The 16,578-nt window shown below is 28.2% G+C and overlaps 2 protein-coding genes across 2 annotated transcripts; both read left to right on the forward strand.

Moving 5' to 3' along the window:
• Positions 1–464: 464 nt before the first annotated feature.
• Positions 465–11,292, forward strand: LOC116772560 (uncharacterized). The gene is made up of 2 exons (XM_032664787.2): positions 465–822; positions 10,404–11,292. The coding sequence occupies exons 1-2, from the start codon at positions 671–673 to the stop codon at positions 10,690–10,692; spliced, it is 441 nt and encodes a 146-aa protein (XP_032520678.1). The 5' UTR covers positions 465–670; the 3' UTR covers positions 10,693–11,292.
• A 935-nt stretch (positions 11,293–12,227) lies between these two features.
• Positions 12,228–16,564, forward strand: LOC116772552 (palmitoyl-protein thioesterase 1). Its single transcript, XM_061522255.1, has 5 exons — positions 12,228–12,571; positions 12,644–12,881; positions 13,683–13,847; positions 15,735–16,011; positions 16,330–16,564. Exons 1-5 carry the CDS (start codon positions 12,490–12,492, stop codon positions 16,453–16,455), a joined length of 888 nt encoding a protein of 295 aa, XP_061378239.1. The 5' UTR covers positions 12,228–12,489; the 3' UTR covers positions 16,456–16,564.
• Positions 16,565–16,578: the final 14 nt, after the last annotated feature.

The raw sequence follows: 16,578 nt of genomic DNA on the forward strand, positions 1-16,578 counted from the left end.
TGGATTTATTTATGTCTGTACTTAATAGCTTTCACGGTTTGTTATTATTAATTATTAACGGTATTTATTCTGCCATCATTATTTTATCTGTAATTAAATACGGGTTTTATATAATCTTTTATTAATAAAAATATGTCTTTTAGTATTATAATTTGAGGACAGTTACCGTTGAAACCTTGAAAGAATACAATTAATATTGTATTCATACATAAAATGAATAATAATTTAAAAGTCATTACTTGTAAACCGAACGCTATCTTATCATGAAGATAAAAGATTAGAAAAAATATATGTCTGACTATTTAGCTGGAAATTATTGTTATAACATCGAGCGTAATAGAGCCGAGAATTCTTTTGGCGGTTATCACTTACATTACATTCGATAGTCGATAGTGACTCATTTGACATCACTCATAGAGCTGGCAGCGAGCGTCACTCGTTGTAACTCACGATTCACGAAGCTTATACTTCTTAGTTGTTGCTTGCTCAGTTCGCGTGCACTAGCGTCGGTGTGCGGTCAATTCTATAGCATCGGTCGTTTATTTTCGTTCAAGGTGCTTCTGATAAGCAACAATCAACTCGAGTACGTTTTGAGCGTGGTACTTTTAAAGAAATTCACACCGATTAATAAATAAACAAAAGTTTTTATTAATAATATAAATTAGATTAGATGACTGACATTTCGTTAAAGTTTTTTTGGGCTCGAGAAGGTGCAATGGAAAGCTGTTATAAGTTATACACATGGATTAACAACACGTTGTTAATGCTATTGGTGCAAATGTTCTGGAAGATCAGCCAAATATCGGATTATTTTAAACAGAAGTAAGTTATTTTTCATAAAAAAATTATTTATCAATGATATATATATGTTGATATGAAACCTATACACAATCTAATTTATTCAGATAACCAAATATCAAACGTAGTTTATAAATAGAGTAGTCTTGTTTAATAAAAAAACTAGTTTTATGTTACTGGCGTATAATATTTGACAAAACTATAACTAATAATACAATTATTAATATGCGAAACCCACACATTTTAAGTGTTGTGTACTGTAAATTGTTCTCATGTAGTTTGGCGCGTCTTTCTTATATTTTATTATCTTCATTCTTGAAGGTAAGAAGGACAGCTGTTAGATAAATTAAAATGTATGTTTGTGTACCGAACGCACTTGATGAAGGTGATTCAAACAGTTTTGAAAATTTAAATTGATATTATTTACGTGTATGACAGAGTAAAAACATATCCATAACACAATGCTGTAAAATAGAACAATTTATGAAAAGGAATAAGTATTTTCGATATGGTAACATTAGTTAGGCATCTTTATGATTTATTTATGTACATTTTTTAAGCATTTGATGCGATTGTTTGATAAATACAGAATAAAATGTCATAATTCGAAATAACCTTTAATGGTTTATCTACTACAATCTATGAGTAATACAAATTAAACATTGATAACAAAACTTGCGAATACTGAGAAAATTCTGAAGTCATCTTTTGTATATTCCAACACGGAATCGATATGGTACAGTTTAGCTAATATTAAATAAGGAGTTAAGGTTTTCCCGAATAAGAAAGTCCCGTAATTACCAAACAAAAACAACAAAGGAAATTCTACTTGTAACAATAAAAATCATGAGAAAGTTTTCTATAATTGTTAAAAACTTTACGTGATTAACAAAAAAGTTTTTATACATCTATAAAACTTTACTCGTTTAACATTTGAATATGGAATCGTAATAGCATTAACGATATTAACGATTCATTATGCTTCCACTGTATGCGTATTTTAAACAAAAGCGAATTCTTACAATTGTTTCATTAATCAACAAAACTCTGATTAATTATTTGTTTGTTGATTTGTTTTTAAGAAATTAAAACAGAACAAATGTCACGTTTGCTACATAATTTTGTTTTGATAGCGAAATTATTGCTACAAAATGGATGTAATATAAAAGAAGAATATTGCCAGAACAGAAGAAATCAGACGTTAAATATTTTTACATAAATTCTGTGAAGTACTACTACTTATATACGATATGCATTTTGTATAAAATAATTTATTATTTAACACGTAAATTAAATATAACTTTACCTGGCAGCTGTTCATATTGTCGTGCAAACGTGACTATAGTATATTCAATAGTGTATAGTGACAGTATTCAGATATGTAGCTAGACATGTCTGGTATTGAAGGAATGATGGCATAATATTTTTGATGTAGAACGTTTGCTTCGGTTTATTAAAAAAAAAAACTATCGAAAAGAAAAGAAAACATCTGTATCATAAATTATACAAAATGTGACAGTGATACAAAAGAAAACTTTTTTTAAGAGGTTTCTTTAACTTCCATATTATTGAACTATTTTATGTCACGTATTTTTTGTCTATAATTTTCCGATGCTCGTTGTGTCTGTTGTTCCAGAATGAAGGACATCCTAAATCACGATGCACTTAAATTTCAAACCCCTGTGTTCCACTGACATTTATAAACGTGACATTAGCTATACAACCTATGTTATAGTATGAAATATATTATCGAAAGTAACTATTTTATTTCTTACATTATTTTCTGAAACTTCTCGGGATAGTGGGTCAAAAAGAAATTTATAAGGTGGGTAAATAATATATATGGTAACTAATCTTCAGCGACATCTAACGTCTGATACAAATGATTTCCTCGAAATACAGGAAATTCAGGATTTTTTTAGTCTGTGTTATGTCTACACGTCTAAAGTTAGGTCAAAATGCTTTAAGTAGTTTTGCGTGAATTAGCAACATACATACATCCTTATAAACCTTCGTATTTATAATATAATATTATGATTATACTTTAATTGGTCTGAGATTTGATTTATTGGTTATTTTAGTAACAATTATTCCTTGGGACCACTTACGTCTAGCGAAAGTTGGCCCAAGAGAATTAAAAAAACATCACTTGCTTCCGGCAACTTCGCTTGCGGATGCGGAAGTTATTTGTTTATTAGTAGTTTTTATTATACGTTTTCAAAAATATATATATTAATACATTTTAACGAACGCCTCTCCTGTCTCTTGGACTTAAATGTTTAGGTGTGCCGAAAATTTTATTTACGAAAATTATGTGTTATTTTTTTTTATGTGTCTATTACTGTTAGCGGCTTGGCTTTGACAGGTTCACCGGGGAGCTAAATTTAGACCAAAGTACGTACATATGAAGCTGTACATTTTTTTTTTTTAAACAAAAATATTATGAAATTTCGTACTAAAATATGACGATATATTAAATTAAAAGAAGTAAAATTAACGTATGCGTTCAATAAAATTTATTTATGTAATCTAAATGATTGTGTTTTACCTTACGGTAACGAATTCTTGAGAATTTATTAGGTCTTATCTCAAATGTATTGCTTGTATGACATTTTAATTATTGACATTAAATTATGAAGCGTTTTCCTAAAAATATTATTATATAATAATTAATGTCTTGTATAAATTTTTAAACGTCAAGTATTTCTGTCATAAGATATCTATTTGTTATAAATTATTATATATATTTCTATACTATTCTATAAATTGGATGAATAAAATAAAAGAAGTCACAGATTATCAAGATAAACACTTTTTTAAACCTAGAAGACATAAGTACGTTTCACCTAAGTCTTAAACCATTCTGCCATACTAATCTTATAAATGTGAAAATACCTCTGAATATTTCATTTCCATACTTGGAACGATTTTAATGATTGGTACATCCAGAGACATGAATATCTATAGACTTCACCCTTAGTATGATTTTCATGTCAAACTTAACACGGGCAGTTTGAAGTTTTTTCGTTCATAAATCTTCGTACAACCTAATATCAAGGTAGTATGTGAATCAGAAAGGGATCCGTCTCTGTGAAGTCTGATGGAAACTCACCATTATGGTACACATTGTCTTGGACAAAGCTGGGAAATTATAAATATATAGTAAGGACTAACGGTGGTGGCATAGAGGTTAAAGGTCTTCCTCTCGGTCATGAGGGCGCGGGTTCGGAACCTGGCAAGTACCTATGTCATTTTTTCCGAGTTATAAGTAGTATTAATTTCTAAGAGTATTAGGACACCACTGACAGGCGGTGAAAAAAACATCGTGAGGAAACCTGGCATTATAATTTATAATTATAAGTTTGAAATCGCCAATCCGCCTTGAGCAAGCGTGGTGATTATTGCTCTAACCTTCTCCATGTGAGAAGAGGCCTTTGCTCAGCAGTGCTGGCTGGCTGGCATAGGCTGGTGATGTGTTGATAATATAACGAGTCTGCAATAGTCATCGCATTGGTTTTAAAGCGTCAGGTTATATATCATTAAATATTACCAATTTCTTCTCAATAAGTACATAAAAGAATTAAGACACGTAACACATCAGGACCTTCTGTTGAATCATTCAATATTTTATTAACTAATTATTTTAAATACAAGGCTTATTATTGCTAAACATTTTAACTTCAAAACTGTTATTATTATTAGTCATGCTAATTTCATTTCCCACTTCAACAACTTTTAAAACATGCATCGCTGCCAACACCCACAAGGTTGGATCATAACTGAATTATTACCTTTTATATAATTCTTATAACACGTAACAGATTGTATATAGCACCTGCCCGATCTAGACGCTTTTATTTACAAATATATAATAAAAATAATTTAAATATTATTAGAGAAAAAACATACTTTATAACCGTTGAATTGGTTTTTCTGTAAAAAAAATCATATTTATCATAAAATATATAAGTATTTAGAAGTTATTTAGACGAATTCACGGCAAACCAGGCTATTAAAGGTCCGTCTAAAAATAACTATGTTTTGTGAAGGCTCTATAGACTTCCGAGTTGATTTACGCTGCTTGAATCGACTTTGGACTAACTCACACATACTAGACGTTATAACTTACAAATCGCACGATCATGTAAATAAATTAATAATATACAAACTCTTTACTCCAAAAATGTAAAAAAAAAAAAATAGGAAACTATTCGCGCGTTTCCTGTTTGATAATTTTTTTATTTTTTATTAATTCTCTTTTCGTTCAATTATATTCAGTTCCGTGTACAAACATCATTGAACGTTAATATGTCCAAGAAAACATATTGATTGTATTCGCTTCCTTTTCTTTGTTTGCGTTTTGATATATTATGAGACAGTTTTATTCCGTCATTCGATTTTAGAAGATAGAACACGAATAACTTATTGTAGGTAAATATAATTTTAGATCCCGCCTTTTAGAGATGTCGTGTGAGATATAAATTGCGTTGTTCTTACTATTAACTAAATTATCATCAATTTATATGTGTTTTTTATTTCAATTTACATATATATGTGGTATGATATTTAATGAGGTCTAAGATAACTATTTACTACGCGTTATTTTATAATTTGTAATTAGATATTAGGGGAAAATTATCAAAAGTTTTCGGAAAAAAAAAATCCGAAAATATTAGTTTTATTTCTACGATCATCATCTAATATAAAATATTATCAAATTTAAAGCTTCTAAGTTTTTTTACATTCAGTTACTTTAGTTCCATGTATAATATTATCTTTAAGTATTTAATTATATGCGAAAAAATTGTTCTCAAAAGCTAGGATTTAGTCTTTAAGATTTTTTTTTCTCTAAATCTATAGGATGGAAAAATTGATCAGATCTACGATCTATTTGTCGTTGAATCCCTCTCTTTAAACCGAGATCTGTCCAGAGGTCAATAGAATTTCATATAAATCGTTTCAAATCAGCATCCTTAGAGATGGCAATGAATGATTGTCTATATAATCTATTTAAAGAGAGACTTTGATCTAATTTGTTTTTCGCCAAGTCTATTATCTACACGCGTCAATGTTCTGAATTGAGCAGACCTATTTCTTGAAAGATTATTAATTTTTAAAATTATTTTTAATTATTGAATTTTCTGTATATTTTACACAATCTTGGCCAATTGTTAATCGAAGTGATACTTTGCATAATAAATGCAGTCTCTCCATATCTTCTAATCAGAGTGCTTGGTAAAAGTTTGTGTCTTGAACATGAATACTGGCATTATTACATCTTTGATTGTTTTGTTTTTTTTTTTTATATCTGTGTATGGTCGCTGAAAATTTGTGAGTGAACCTCTTTGGAAGCTCTTCTACAACTAAGCCGGTATTCTGGTTCATATACGTCAATGAGAAAAGAGTTTTTATTAAACGTCGAATTCCTAAAAAGATAATCAAAAACGGAAAAAAAAATACTACCAAAACGATTCATTCTAAATCCGTTGTCTATGGCCTTGATCGGTAGCGACTCGTGCCAAACAATTAATAATCTAACAACTATTGTATAACTAGATTTGATTGCATCCAGCATTATATAATATACTTTCCCTTCATATAAATAACACTTAGATGTAATCAATTATTTTCAAATAAGATTACATACATACAATATTCAAAGATTTTCATAGATTAGAACTCAAACGTGATATATTTAGGTAGATTTTATTTTTATCATTGTAGATACCAACAATTCAGGCCATAAATTAAAATATTCGATATAAAATTTAGTTTATATAAATATATAAAAATTTGTATTTCCTTTCAAATAAAAGTACAACGTATATCTGTAATCCAATTGTTATAAAAAAGTTAACAAAAAATCATATGTTTTTCAGTGTGGAACCTTTTTTAAAGGGATTGAAATGTTTTTTTTTTCGCGCTCATTTTCTGTCACGAACGTGCTGTCAAATATAGAAAAGCCAAAATAATTGTACAAAGGTTTCTACGTCAGTATTTAATATCCGTTGTATCTGAGTTCAATTTCCGTTGTCTGTCACCTTGATTTTTATTATTTGAATTTATTAAGATTTCTTCATCAAGCCAATTGGAATCAATAATGATTATTAAATTAGATTTTAATCGCTAGTTTTCCTTATTTTTGATATTTCAACATTTACAACTAACTTTAAAACGCCGTTAAATTCTGGTGTCTGTATGTTGTGATAGCAGAAATTAGATTCTGGTGCATTATAAAAATTTAAAAAATTATAAAAGAATAGGATTTTTTTTTTAAATATATATATATATATAAGATTCATTGAATTGCTAACTGTGGTAATATAAATTTGTTTAATAAAGTATTAAAATTATCAAAGCAACAACTTAAAGTGTACATATTTAGTGACATCTTATGTATTGATGAATTCTGTTTTTTTTTTTTTATAATCTATGCTAAAGTTAAAGAATTAATTAAAATGACGTATTTTTCAAAATTAGATTATACCCAAAATGTCTCATATTAACGTTCTGATTATTTTATTTGTTATTCATTTTACGTAGGGATATTCTATTTTTCGGAAATGTTTGTCTTCTAAATATGAAAAAATAGTATTTTCTGTTTATTTCGTGACTGTTTAAAATAAAACCTCATTATGCGTTCTAATTTTTTGTCTCTCTTAAAACAAATATTTGTACAGGTACAGTAAAACATCAATGGTTATGGTCTTCTTGGTGATGACCTTAACTAAATTGGTTCTTGTTGTTAAACGCACTGAGATCATACAAGTCTAAACAACCTCCAAAGAGGTTTTATAATTGGATGTTGTTTTTGCTTATTGCATTCTAATTCATTAATGAGTTTTAAAAGTATTTGAATTCAATATGTTTTATAAATTCTTTTTAAAAATATATACCTAATCGAGAGTGAACAGTTTTTAAAAACGAAATTATACTTAAATTTAATTACATTAGATATGAAAAACAGAAAAATAATAGATTACTAAAATCTTTATAGATTTCTTTTATTCTCCTAACATAACGAAATTAATATTTGTCTATTAGGAAGTGGCAAGAGTTTCATTTCTTATATTAAAATACAGTTTTAAATCCTACAACTACATTCGCGTCTTTATATAGATATCTTAGATATAGATAAATTGCAATTAATTAAAAAGAAATTCAATAAGCTCTACAGACGATTTATATTCAAATCTATATAAAATATTATTAGTTACAAACAAACGTGTAATATCATTTGATATTAGTCATAGTCACATGCAAGCTCTCGTGACAATCTAATTAGATACGTATCGATTATAATGTTATTGTACATATATATAATGTACATAATAAACTACGTAAGAATTACTTATTCCGCAACTTGAATGCTCATCACAACCTTGCACACCCTGTATAAGCAACGTATTCGGTTCTCATTAGCAACCCACGCCAATACTTACTATTATAATATAAAAAGATTCCTGAACGAAAAACTGCTTATATTTCTTTTACAGCTTATTTATTATTATTAATTACATTCCTTAATGTTGATGTAAATAGTGTGTAAATATCCTTATGAATTTTGTTTATAATATTTTAGAATACAAACATTCGTGTAACAAAATATATGAGAATAATTTCCGTTCTCTGTCAAGTTATGATCGGAAGATAATATATTATAATATTCTGTTCCATACAAATTTTAGACTATAGATGACAGACGATTCATGTTATAAAGTTTTACTGTCGTACGGCATAATCAAGAAATATTTCTTAATAGTCTATAGGTATTTTATGTCAAATTAAAAGCTTTTTAACTCATAGGAATAATCATTAGGGAAACAAGACAATATTATAGTGAATATTATATTATATTGATAATCGGTCAGGGTCAGAATGCAAAGAATATTCTGTTTAGAACGATACTGTGTAATTAGCACGAGTTTCTATATCTTAACTTCCACGGATTTATAGTTTTCCGTTCAAAAAGGTTAAGATGTGATAATAATTAACTTAATGAAAGATGTTCATTATTTTTCTATTGAAATCTTAATCCAGGTCAAAGAGTATTTACATATTAATATATTTACCTTAATCAAAACCCTTTGTTTCAAAACCTTTGCCTTCATCGTAGTATAACGATCATAACTATTTTATGTTTTGTTTGCGACATGAATTTCGTATTTGGACAGCTTGCACAATTGGCAGTTGTCAATTGGCAGACGAAGGTCTATGCATATTCTGACTTGTTAATGACGCCGTTTATATAATTGAAGAGGCTTATAAGTTATATGTTTTTTTTTAACATTTTGTACACAAAATGAATGAGTTTTGTTGCGTTTTTTTTTTAATTGAGTCCACGGCCTTGCTCTCATTGAGTTTTAATTTTTTTCAAACATAAAACAAACGTATTTTGTGTTAGGTATTACCCACTATTGAAAAATGTTTTAACAAAATCAAATACCAATTCTTATGTCTAAGTTAATATGATTTGCTTTCTAAGTCACACAATAATGGACTACCGTCGGACCTGTGTCAGTAATGTAAACAATGACAAAGACTATTGTAGAACTATATTTATATAGAATCTTATATAAAACAAAAGTTCTTTACGTGATAATGAAGTAAACATTATTATTTATTAAACATGTTTTATGTCAACATATGATCTTTTATTTCAAAACATATTTAATATATAAAACAAACGCATTTTCATATACCTACTGATAACGCAGAGGGTACCGAGATTTTATTGAATTAATTATACCTTTTTAATAAAATATTTAATAAATACAAGGCTATTTTTTATATATATTACTCATTGATAAATGTACAATTAAACGTATGTTTTAAATGTATTCTACTCACGATAAAGCATACAATACGCTAATGCATATACTTTAGAGTCAAGTGTATTCTATTTAAAGAATAACATACAATTAACTATTATAGAAAGGTTTTATATACGCAAATAAAATAAAAATTAAATTAAATATTTCATTCCTATTTATTACTTACTAGTTAAAACCTTTGTTCTTTACGATAAAAATTCTTTGCATTGATTCGATATTATTAAAAATATAATTATTACCATGAATAAATAATACACGAAGATGATAAAATAAAGGTTAATTTTAATGGCGCAGACAAAACAAAACTAATGAGTTTGTTATTATATGACTATGTTTAATGTTTTCTGATTATCTAAACATCTCTTTGTCACAGTTTATTGTGATGTTTTTGATTGTTCTCTGATAAAAAATATTTTACGTAAACAAACATCGGTCCACTCTTTGTTTGATTAATATTTACGCGGTTAATTTATTTTTATTCGTTTAAAACGAATATGAAAATGTTTTAGTCTGTGAACGGATAAAAACCGTGTCACGCTTGACTTGCCGAAAATAATTACGGCGGCGAAACGGCATCGGAAAAGACCGTTCGTCTCGTTTCAATGTTGATTGCGTTTAAGAGGTATTTATTTGTGATACGTGATGAAGAATCTTATGCAAATGGTGTAGTCATGTACACTTGTTTAAAATACATTCTCCAAAACATTCACGATTGTTCTATTATATGTTTCCTATTGTTAGTATTTATGCTGAATATAATCTTATTTTCAGGTCCGTTGAAGACTACAATTCACAAGGGACGTTCATGTTTAAGCCGCTAACAAAGGAATCTAAACTAAGGAGACACATCAGATCTATGTCAGATGTACAAAGCAGTACGCCTTACCGGATACCGTTCAGATCGAGGAAAGGGCTCATACACACACTCACATACGATTCTGATACGCACACTAGGATGGCGTCCCGAAGATTTCAAGACTCGTCCGATTCCAGCGACTGTTGTGATTCAAAAACTTACATACAACGAAACATCCTCAAACACACCGAAAGAATACTATAAGTAAATATATTGAGGCTGACGAATCTAGTTCGGTGTTGTTTTGTATTTACTTGATCTAGTTATATGATCCCAACGTGATGTTTTGTGAACGAGACTGTGATTGAGTTTAGTTTTAACTTATTTATAACGAACAGATCTATTTTGTAAGTTTTAATTATCAGATAATCGCATATAATGCTGTCTGCCAGTCGTCGATTTGACGGCGGGCTTTTTTCACTTTGACATTTACCTTTGATAGGGTAAATAGGTTATTGTAGGAAATGACAGACCATAGATAATGTTAAAATAATTGACATTGGATGAATATAATGTGCGCATTTGGCATGTATGAAAGTCATAATAAAAAAAATTATAGAGTCATCAATACAAAATGTCACGTCTATTTTAGTAACGTGAATTATTTTGTCCAATTTTTAAAAGAACACGGCTTTAGTGTTACACATTTTAAGAAATGTATAGATGGTTACATTTATTATATCTAATTTGATAGTGTTGCTTAGTATTTTTTAAAGAGTCCAACGAGCACAATTATAAAAAAATGTAAGTATATGCAACCTGTTTTTGTAAGTCTGAATAAAAAATATGTACAAAATTATAAAAGCATTTTATTTTTAACCGACTTAAAAATGATCTTACGTCTGTCAGTAAATGAAATCTGCACTATCGCTCACATGTTCTTAAACGATAACGTTATTTCTTTTTTATTTTAAATTTAATAGGACTTTTATTGAATTGGGCCTCAAATATGTTTAAGACCACATCAAGAAGTAAACTAAGAAATGAAAACCTAACAATACGGAATATCTTAGGAGAAGATCCGTACGTTTGTATATACGTGTCAATTTTTTTAAATAGATTTCTTTTTTTCTTATTCGATATCATTGGTGTTCAAATGTTATTGACAGTCAGTCGTCATAATATTTAATTTTTTATATGCATGGTGACGGCAATGATTTTTAACTAAGTAATATACCATAAAATCGAAATCATGTTTATTTCTTCATAAACGAATAAATTAAGGAATTAATTAATACATTTCACATCAATCATACAATACTTCTCGATTGATAAATAAAAATATGTAGTATATAAATAATGAAACATGAGATATTACAAATAAAATATTCACATAATAATATATAAACATAATAGGAGATATGTGTCTATTTAAAGTCTGAGAAATTACGTCAAAAATCCAATTATATAACGCTCGAAAATGCGATCACTTGACCTTTGAAATTAATGATTTGGATGTACAATAACGTATTGGATAAATTTTGTACCTTATTTATACAGTCCGGACCTATTTTTAATAAGTTTAAATACTATTTGATATTCATATATTTACTGGTCACTTAGTTTTATGTATGAACGTTTTTTACAACTGCCATTTATGTTGTGCGCCATCTGTTGTTAAATATTAGAACCAAAGGATTGTAAGCAGTTGTAAGAGCTTCTATTAGTTATTTAGATTTACGCTAGAGGGCAGTTACGACCAATTCATTGACAATTTTAAATCTTCTAGTATAGAGGTAATAAGTTTCAAATGTTGTCATTCACTCGTCTTCTCTCACTTGTTTTGTAAATAAAAAACATTGTTCACCGGAGATTCTATAGTGGCAGTGTGATACTAAATTGTTATTAAAAAATCGCGAAAGTATTATAAAGATAATTTCCTGGAAAACAATTTCTTTTGTCAGGGAAAGTGAGAGTTGTAGGTGAAATTGTATAATTAAATTAATAAGAAAGTCGCTGGTATTTATAATTAACATTAAATTATTAATTTGTTAGTCCAAAATGAAATATTGCTTGGCATTATTGTTCTTATTAAAAAATATTCTTGCTGATCCAACGCCTATAGTATTATGGCACGGAATGGGTAAGTTAAAACAATATAATAGTTAAATCGATATAATAAAAAAATAATTAAATTTATATATGCATTTTTAAGGAGACACCTGTTGTATGTCATTTAGCCTTGGTGGATTTAAAACTTTCCTAGAAGGTCAGATACCAGGAGTTTATGTGTTGTCTTTAAGGATTGGTAATTCTACTATTGAAGACTATGAAAATGGATACTTCATGAACCCAAACAAACAAGTTGAGTTTGTATGTGACAAACTCTCAAAGGATCCAAAGCTACAAAATGGTTTCAATGCTATAGGATTCTCACAAGGAAGTCAATTTTTGTAAGTAATTATTTTAAAAATACAATTATTTTAATCCATATAAAACAATTTTAACTATTTTAAACTTAAAAAATAATATTTATATCAAATATAATATTAATATTGAACTATAAAACCAAAGTTCATTGGCCTTAAGTTCAACCAACCTCATTGTTTGTTAATTTTTGAACTGTACTTAAACATAGCTATAATATAATTTAATATTAAATAAAAAAATATATATTTCTATATTTTATCTTAAATAAGTTATTCCTTTTATTATATTTGTTTTAAATTTGTGTTAAAAATATTAATTAATTAGTAAAACAAAAGTTAAATTTAAGATAAAAAGAATAATTTAAGTAATAACAATGGTTCTCATAGGATTTTATTTTGAAATGTCTTGTGACTAATACTTGTACAAACGACATCAAATCTGGATTTAAATATTTAATCTAATAAATTTTAAATAAAGAAAAGTAAATAGTTATATTAAAAGCATTTAAAAAAAAAAACTTTTTTATTCCAATATAATATCAGTATATAGGTTTTAAAAAAAATAATTTATAATATATATACATATATAATTAAATTTTATATTTTATTATATCAAACAGCCAATGTATTTTTTTTTAATACTATGGCTTCATTCAACAGAAAGGAGTTTGTTGAGTGGAATAATGTTTTTTTTTAAATATTACATAATAATCTTTTGACATCAATCAAACTTTCCAATAAGCCGATGTTTGTATTTAACATTTTTGTGTCATTGAGCACTTCAGTCATTGCATAATTGGGCGTTTTACTTGTTTACATTTCCAGAAGAGCTGTTGTACAGAGATGTGGACATAATCTTGCCCCTATAAAGAACCTGATAACTTTGGGCGGACAACACCAAGGTGTTTACGGAATACCTCATTGTTTTGCATTGCATCACGAAACCTGTGATTATATCCGAAAACTTCTTAACTTTGCCGCATATTATAGGTGAGTATTAAAATTATATAAATAATTAATGATTTCCTTTACTTATATAGAATATAATCGCAGTGGCATTGAATAAGAAGTGATCGCTTTTACAATAATATTTGTACAATGCGTTTTGTATTGGTAATTTATTAATGTTCATAATTAGCAAACAAACAAGAACTGATGATATCTTAAACCTTAATGATTATAGTTCAACTTAATTGTCCTTCTTAATATATTATTTGTTTACATTATTCTGACATGTGAACTACAGAACTATATAGTTCGTCAGAATACGGTCAACGTTCGCGTGTAAGACAAAAAAAATATACTGACAACTTTTATGGTCTATGCTTTTATATGGATATATAAATAGTCTATCATGATTGTTTAGAGCTATCAATGATTGAATTGTAAAGTATGTTACGTAACAAATCTCATTGCGTTCTTAATAGCTCTTTGTTATTTTACAAAGGAAGTCCAAATGAATATTTATATAATGCGTCATTTTTTTTTGACATTGAGTTACATGCGTTCATTAATTTAATAGAAAAAAAAACACAGTCCTGAGGTTTCGTGTTTTAAAGAAATTGATAAGTAATATAAAGAAAGTTTGTGTATTTATGTAGTTACAATATTTAATTTATTATATAAAATTAGAATTTAAAGTAATCGCAACCATAGTATACATAATATATTATATATTGTTCGTGTGTGCGTGAGCTTGTGCGCTTGTGTGTGTAATTCATAGACAAATATAAACAATTATAATTTATAATAAAAACATCTTAATTTTATACGAGTGCATGTTTGTGTAATGACCGTTACTTGATTGAGACCTTTTAACTGACTGTTGTTCATCATTGATTGCGTCTTAATAAAACAGGGGGTTATATTTTTTTGTGAATAAACCACATTTATATCTCTATTTAGACATAATTTTATCTTTGTTGAGTCTGCGTTGTCTATTGCTTATTGTTTATATATGGTTCGTTTAACAAAAACACGTCATTACTTAATATTTTTTGATCATGATCGAGAAAAACTTCGCTGATGCTTGTATACTTCACAATTGTGTCGTGGCAGATCGCCAGTGAGGAAAATGTTGTTTGTTAGTCAAATGATAAATTTGTTTTTATATGAAAGGTCTTAAAGCAAAGGTTATCTGATATTATTGCATTCTCGGCATCAACCGAATCTCTTGTATATGCGATCAATTTACGTAGTTCAGAGAATATAAATGAGTTACAATAAATGTGTACTTATTCATCCTTTAGTGGAAATTGTTGCTGTTATTTTTTAATACATTTATTACTTATGATTGGTTACAAGAAATATATGCAGTAAAGCAATTTAGTGTGTACAAACTATTCATATTAGTAATGTGTATGAGATATTTGCTCTTTGAGTGCAATTTAGTATTTGTTATGTGCTTCGGACCTTGTGCCCAATATGCCGGACATAAGAACGACATTAGTACGAGTTTACGTAGTCGAACATACCGATAGTTAGATGTTTTTTTGCAACAAAAGATTTCGTAAAATAATAGTAATTTATGGTTTTATATTTGTATTTATGAAAAATTATTGTCTTTAATTTGTTGCTCGGTAATCGTGTTTTGAAACGCAGAAATAATGTAATTATTTTTTTATTGAACATTGTTTAATATTTTATCTTAATATATAGGACTGGTTTATACATTTAATTCAAACATAACTGCATTCATGAATACATTTACGTATGCAAGTATCGTGAGTACTGATAATGAATTAAATAAATTTATTTAATTAAAAAATCATTCATCTTATTAAGAACTAGACTAAAACTTCGTTTAATTATATAAATACGTTTCTATAACTTGTCACTCGTTAGATATATTCCAACAAAAGCATTTTTTTTTTCCAGTTGGGTCCAAAAATCTCTCGTGCAAGCTACATACTGGCACGATCCTTTGGACAATGATAAATATATTAAAAACAGTCAATTCCTAGCCGACATCAACAACGAGCTGATAATAAATAACACGTACATAGATAATTTGAATAAGTTAGAACACTTCGTTATGGTTATGTTCAATAACGACAGCGTCGTGCAGCCGAGAGAGACGGAGTGGTTCGGCTTCTACGAGGTCGGCCAGGCGAAGAAGTTGGTGACGTTACAGGAGACAGATTTATATAAACAGGTAAACTTTTTTTGACTTCCCGTCACTTTTTGTGTAGCGATACGGAGATTCACGAACATCGGCGAAGACACCCGAAGATTCACGAATCAGCAGTCGTCGAAACTGATCGTGTGACTCCAATGCGAACCCGTACTAGGCCTACATTATGATTTTTCTTAAATAATCTTGTTTTTCTCTCTAATATCATTTTAATTATTTGTTTAATTTCAAACAATGATGCCATTTTCGATGATCTAAATAAAGATTTGGTTTTCATCATATATATATATATGTATATATATTTATACTTATAACATGAGTTTCCTTCGCTGTTTTCAGGATCGCTTGGGTTTAAAGACGATGGACGAAGCTGGTAAACTAGTTTTCCTCTCACAGCCGGGCGATCACTTGAAGTTCTCACAAGAATGGTTTATAGATAACATTCTTAAACCATATCTGGTGTGAGATAAGACTGACCGCATTAAGGCTATCTACAAACGACTTTATTTAACCGGTTAAGAATTATTTTTATCTACATGTTACAAAAATAAATAATCATATAAAATGTTTGTTATGTCGAGTTTTATT

The sequence above is a fragment of the Danaus plexippus genome, chromosome 12, assembly GCF_018135715.1.
Source record: "Danaus plexippus chromosome 12, MEX_DaPlex, whole genome shotgun sequence".
Lineage (NCBI taxonomy): Eukaryota > Metazoa > Arthropoda > Insecta > Lepidoptera > Nymphalidae > Danaus > Danaus plexippus.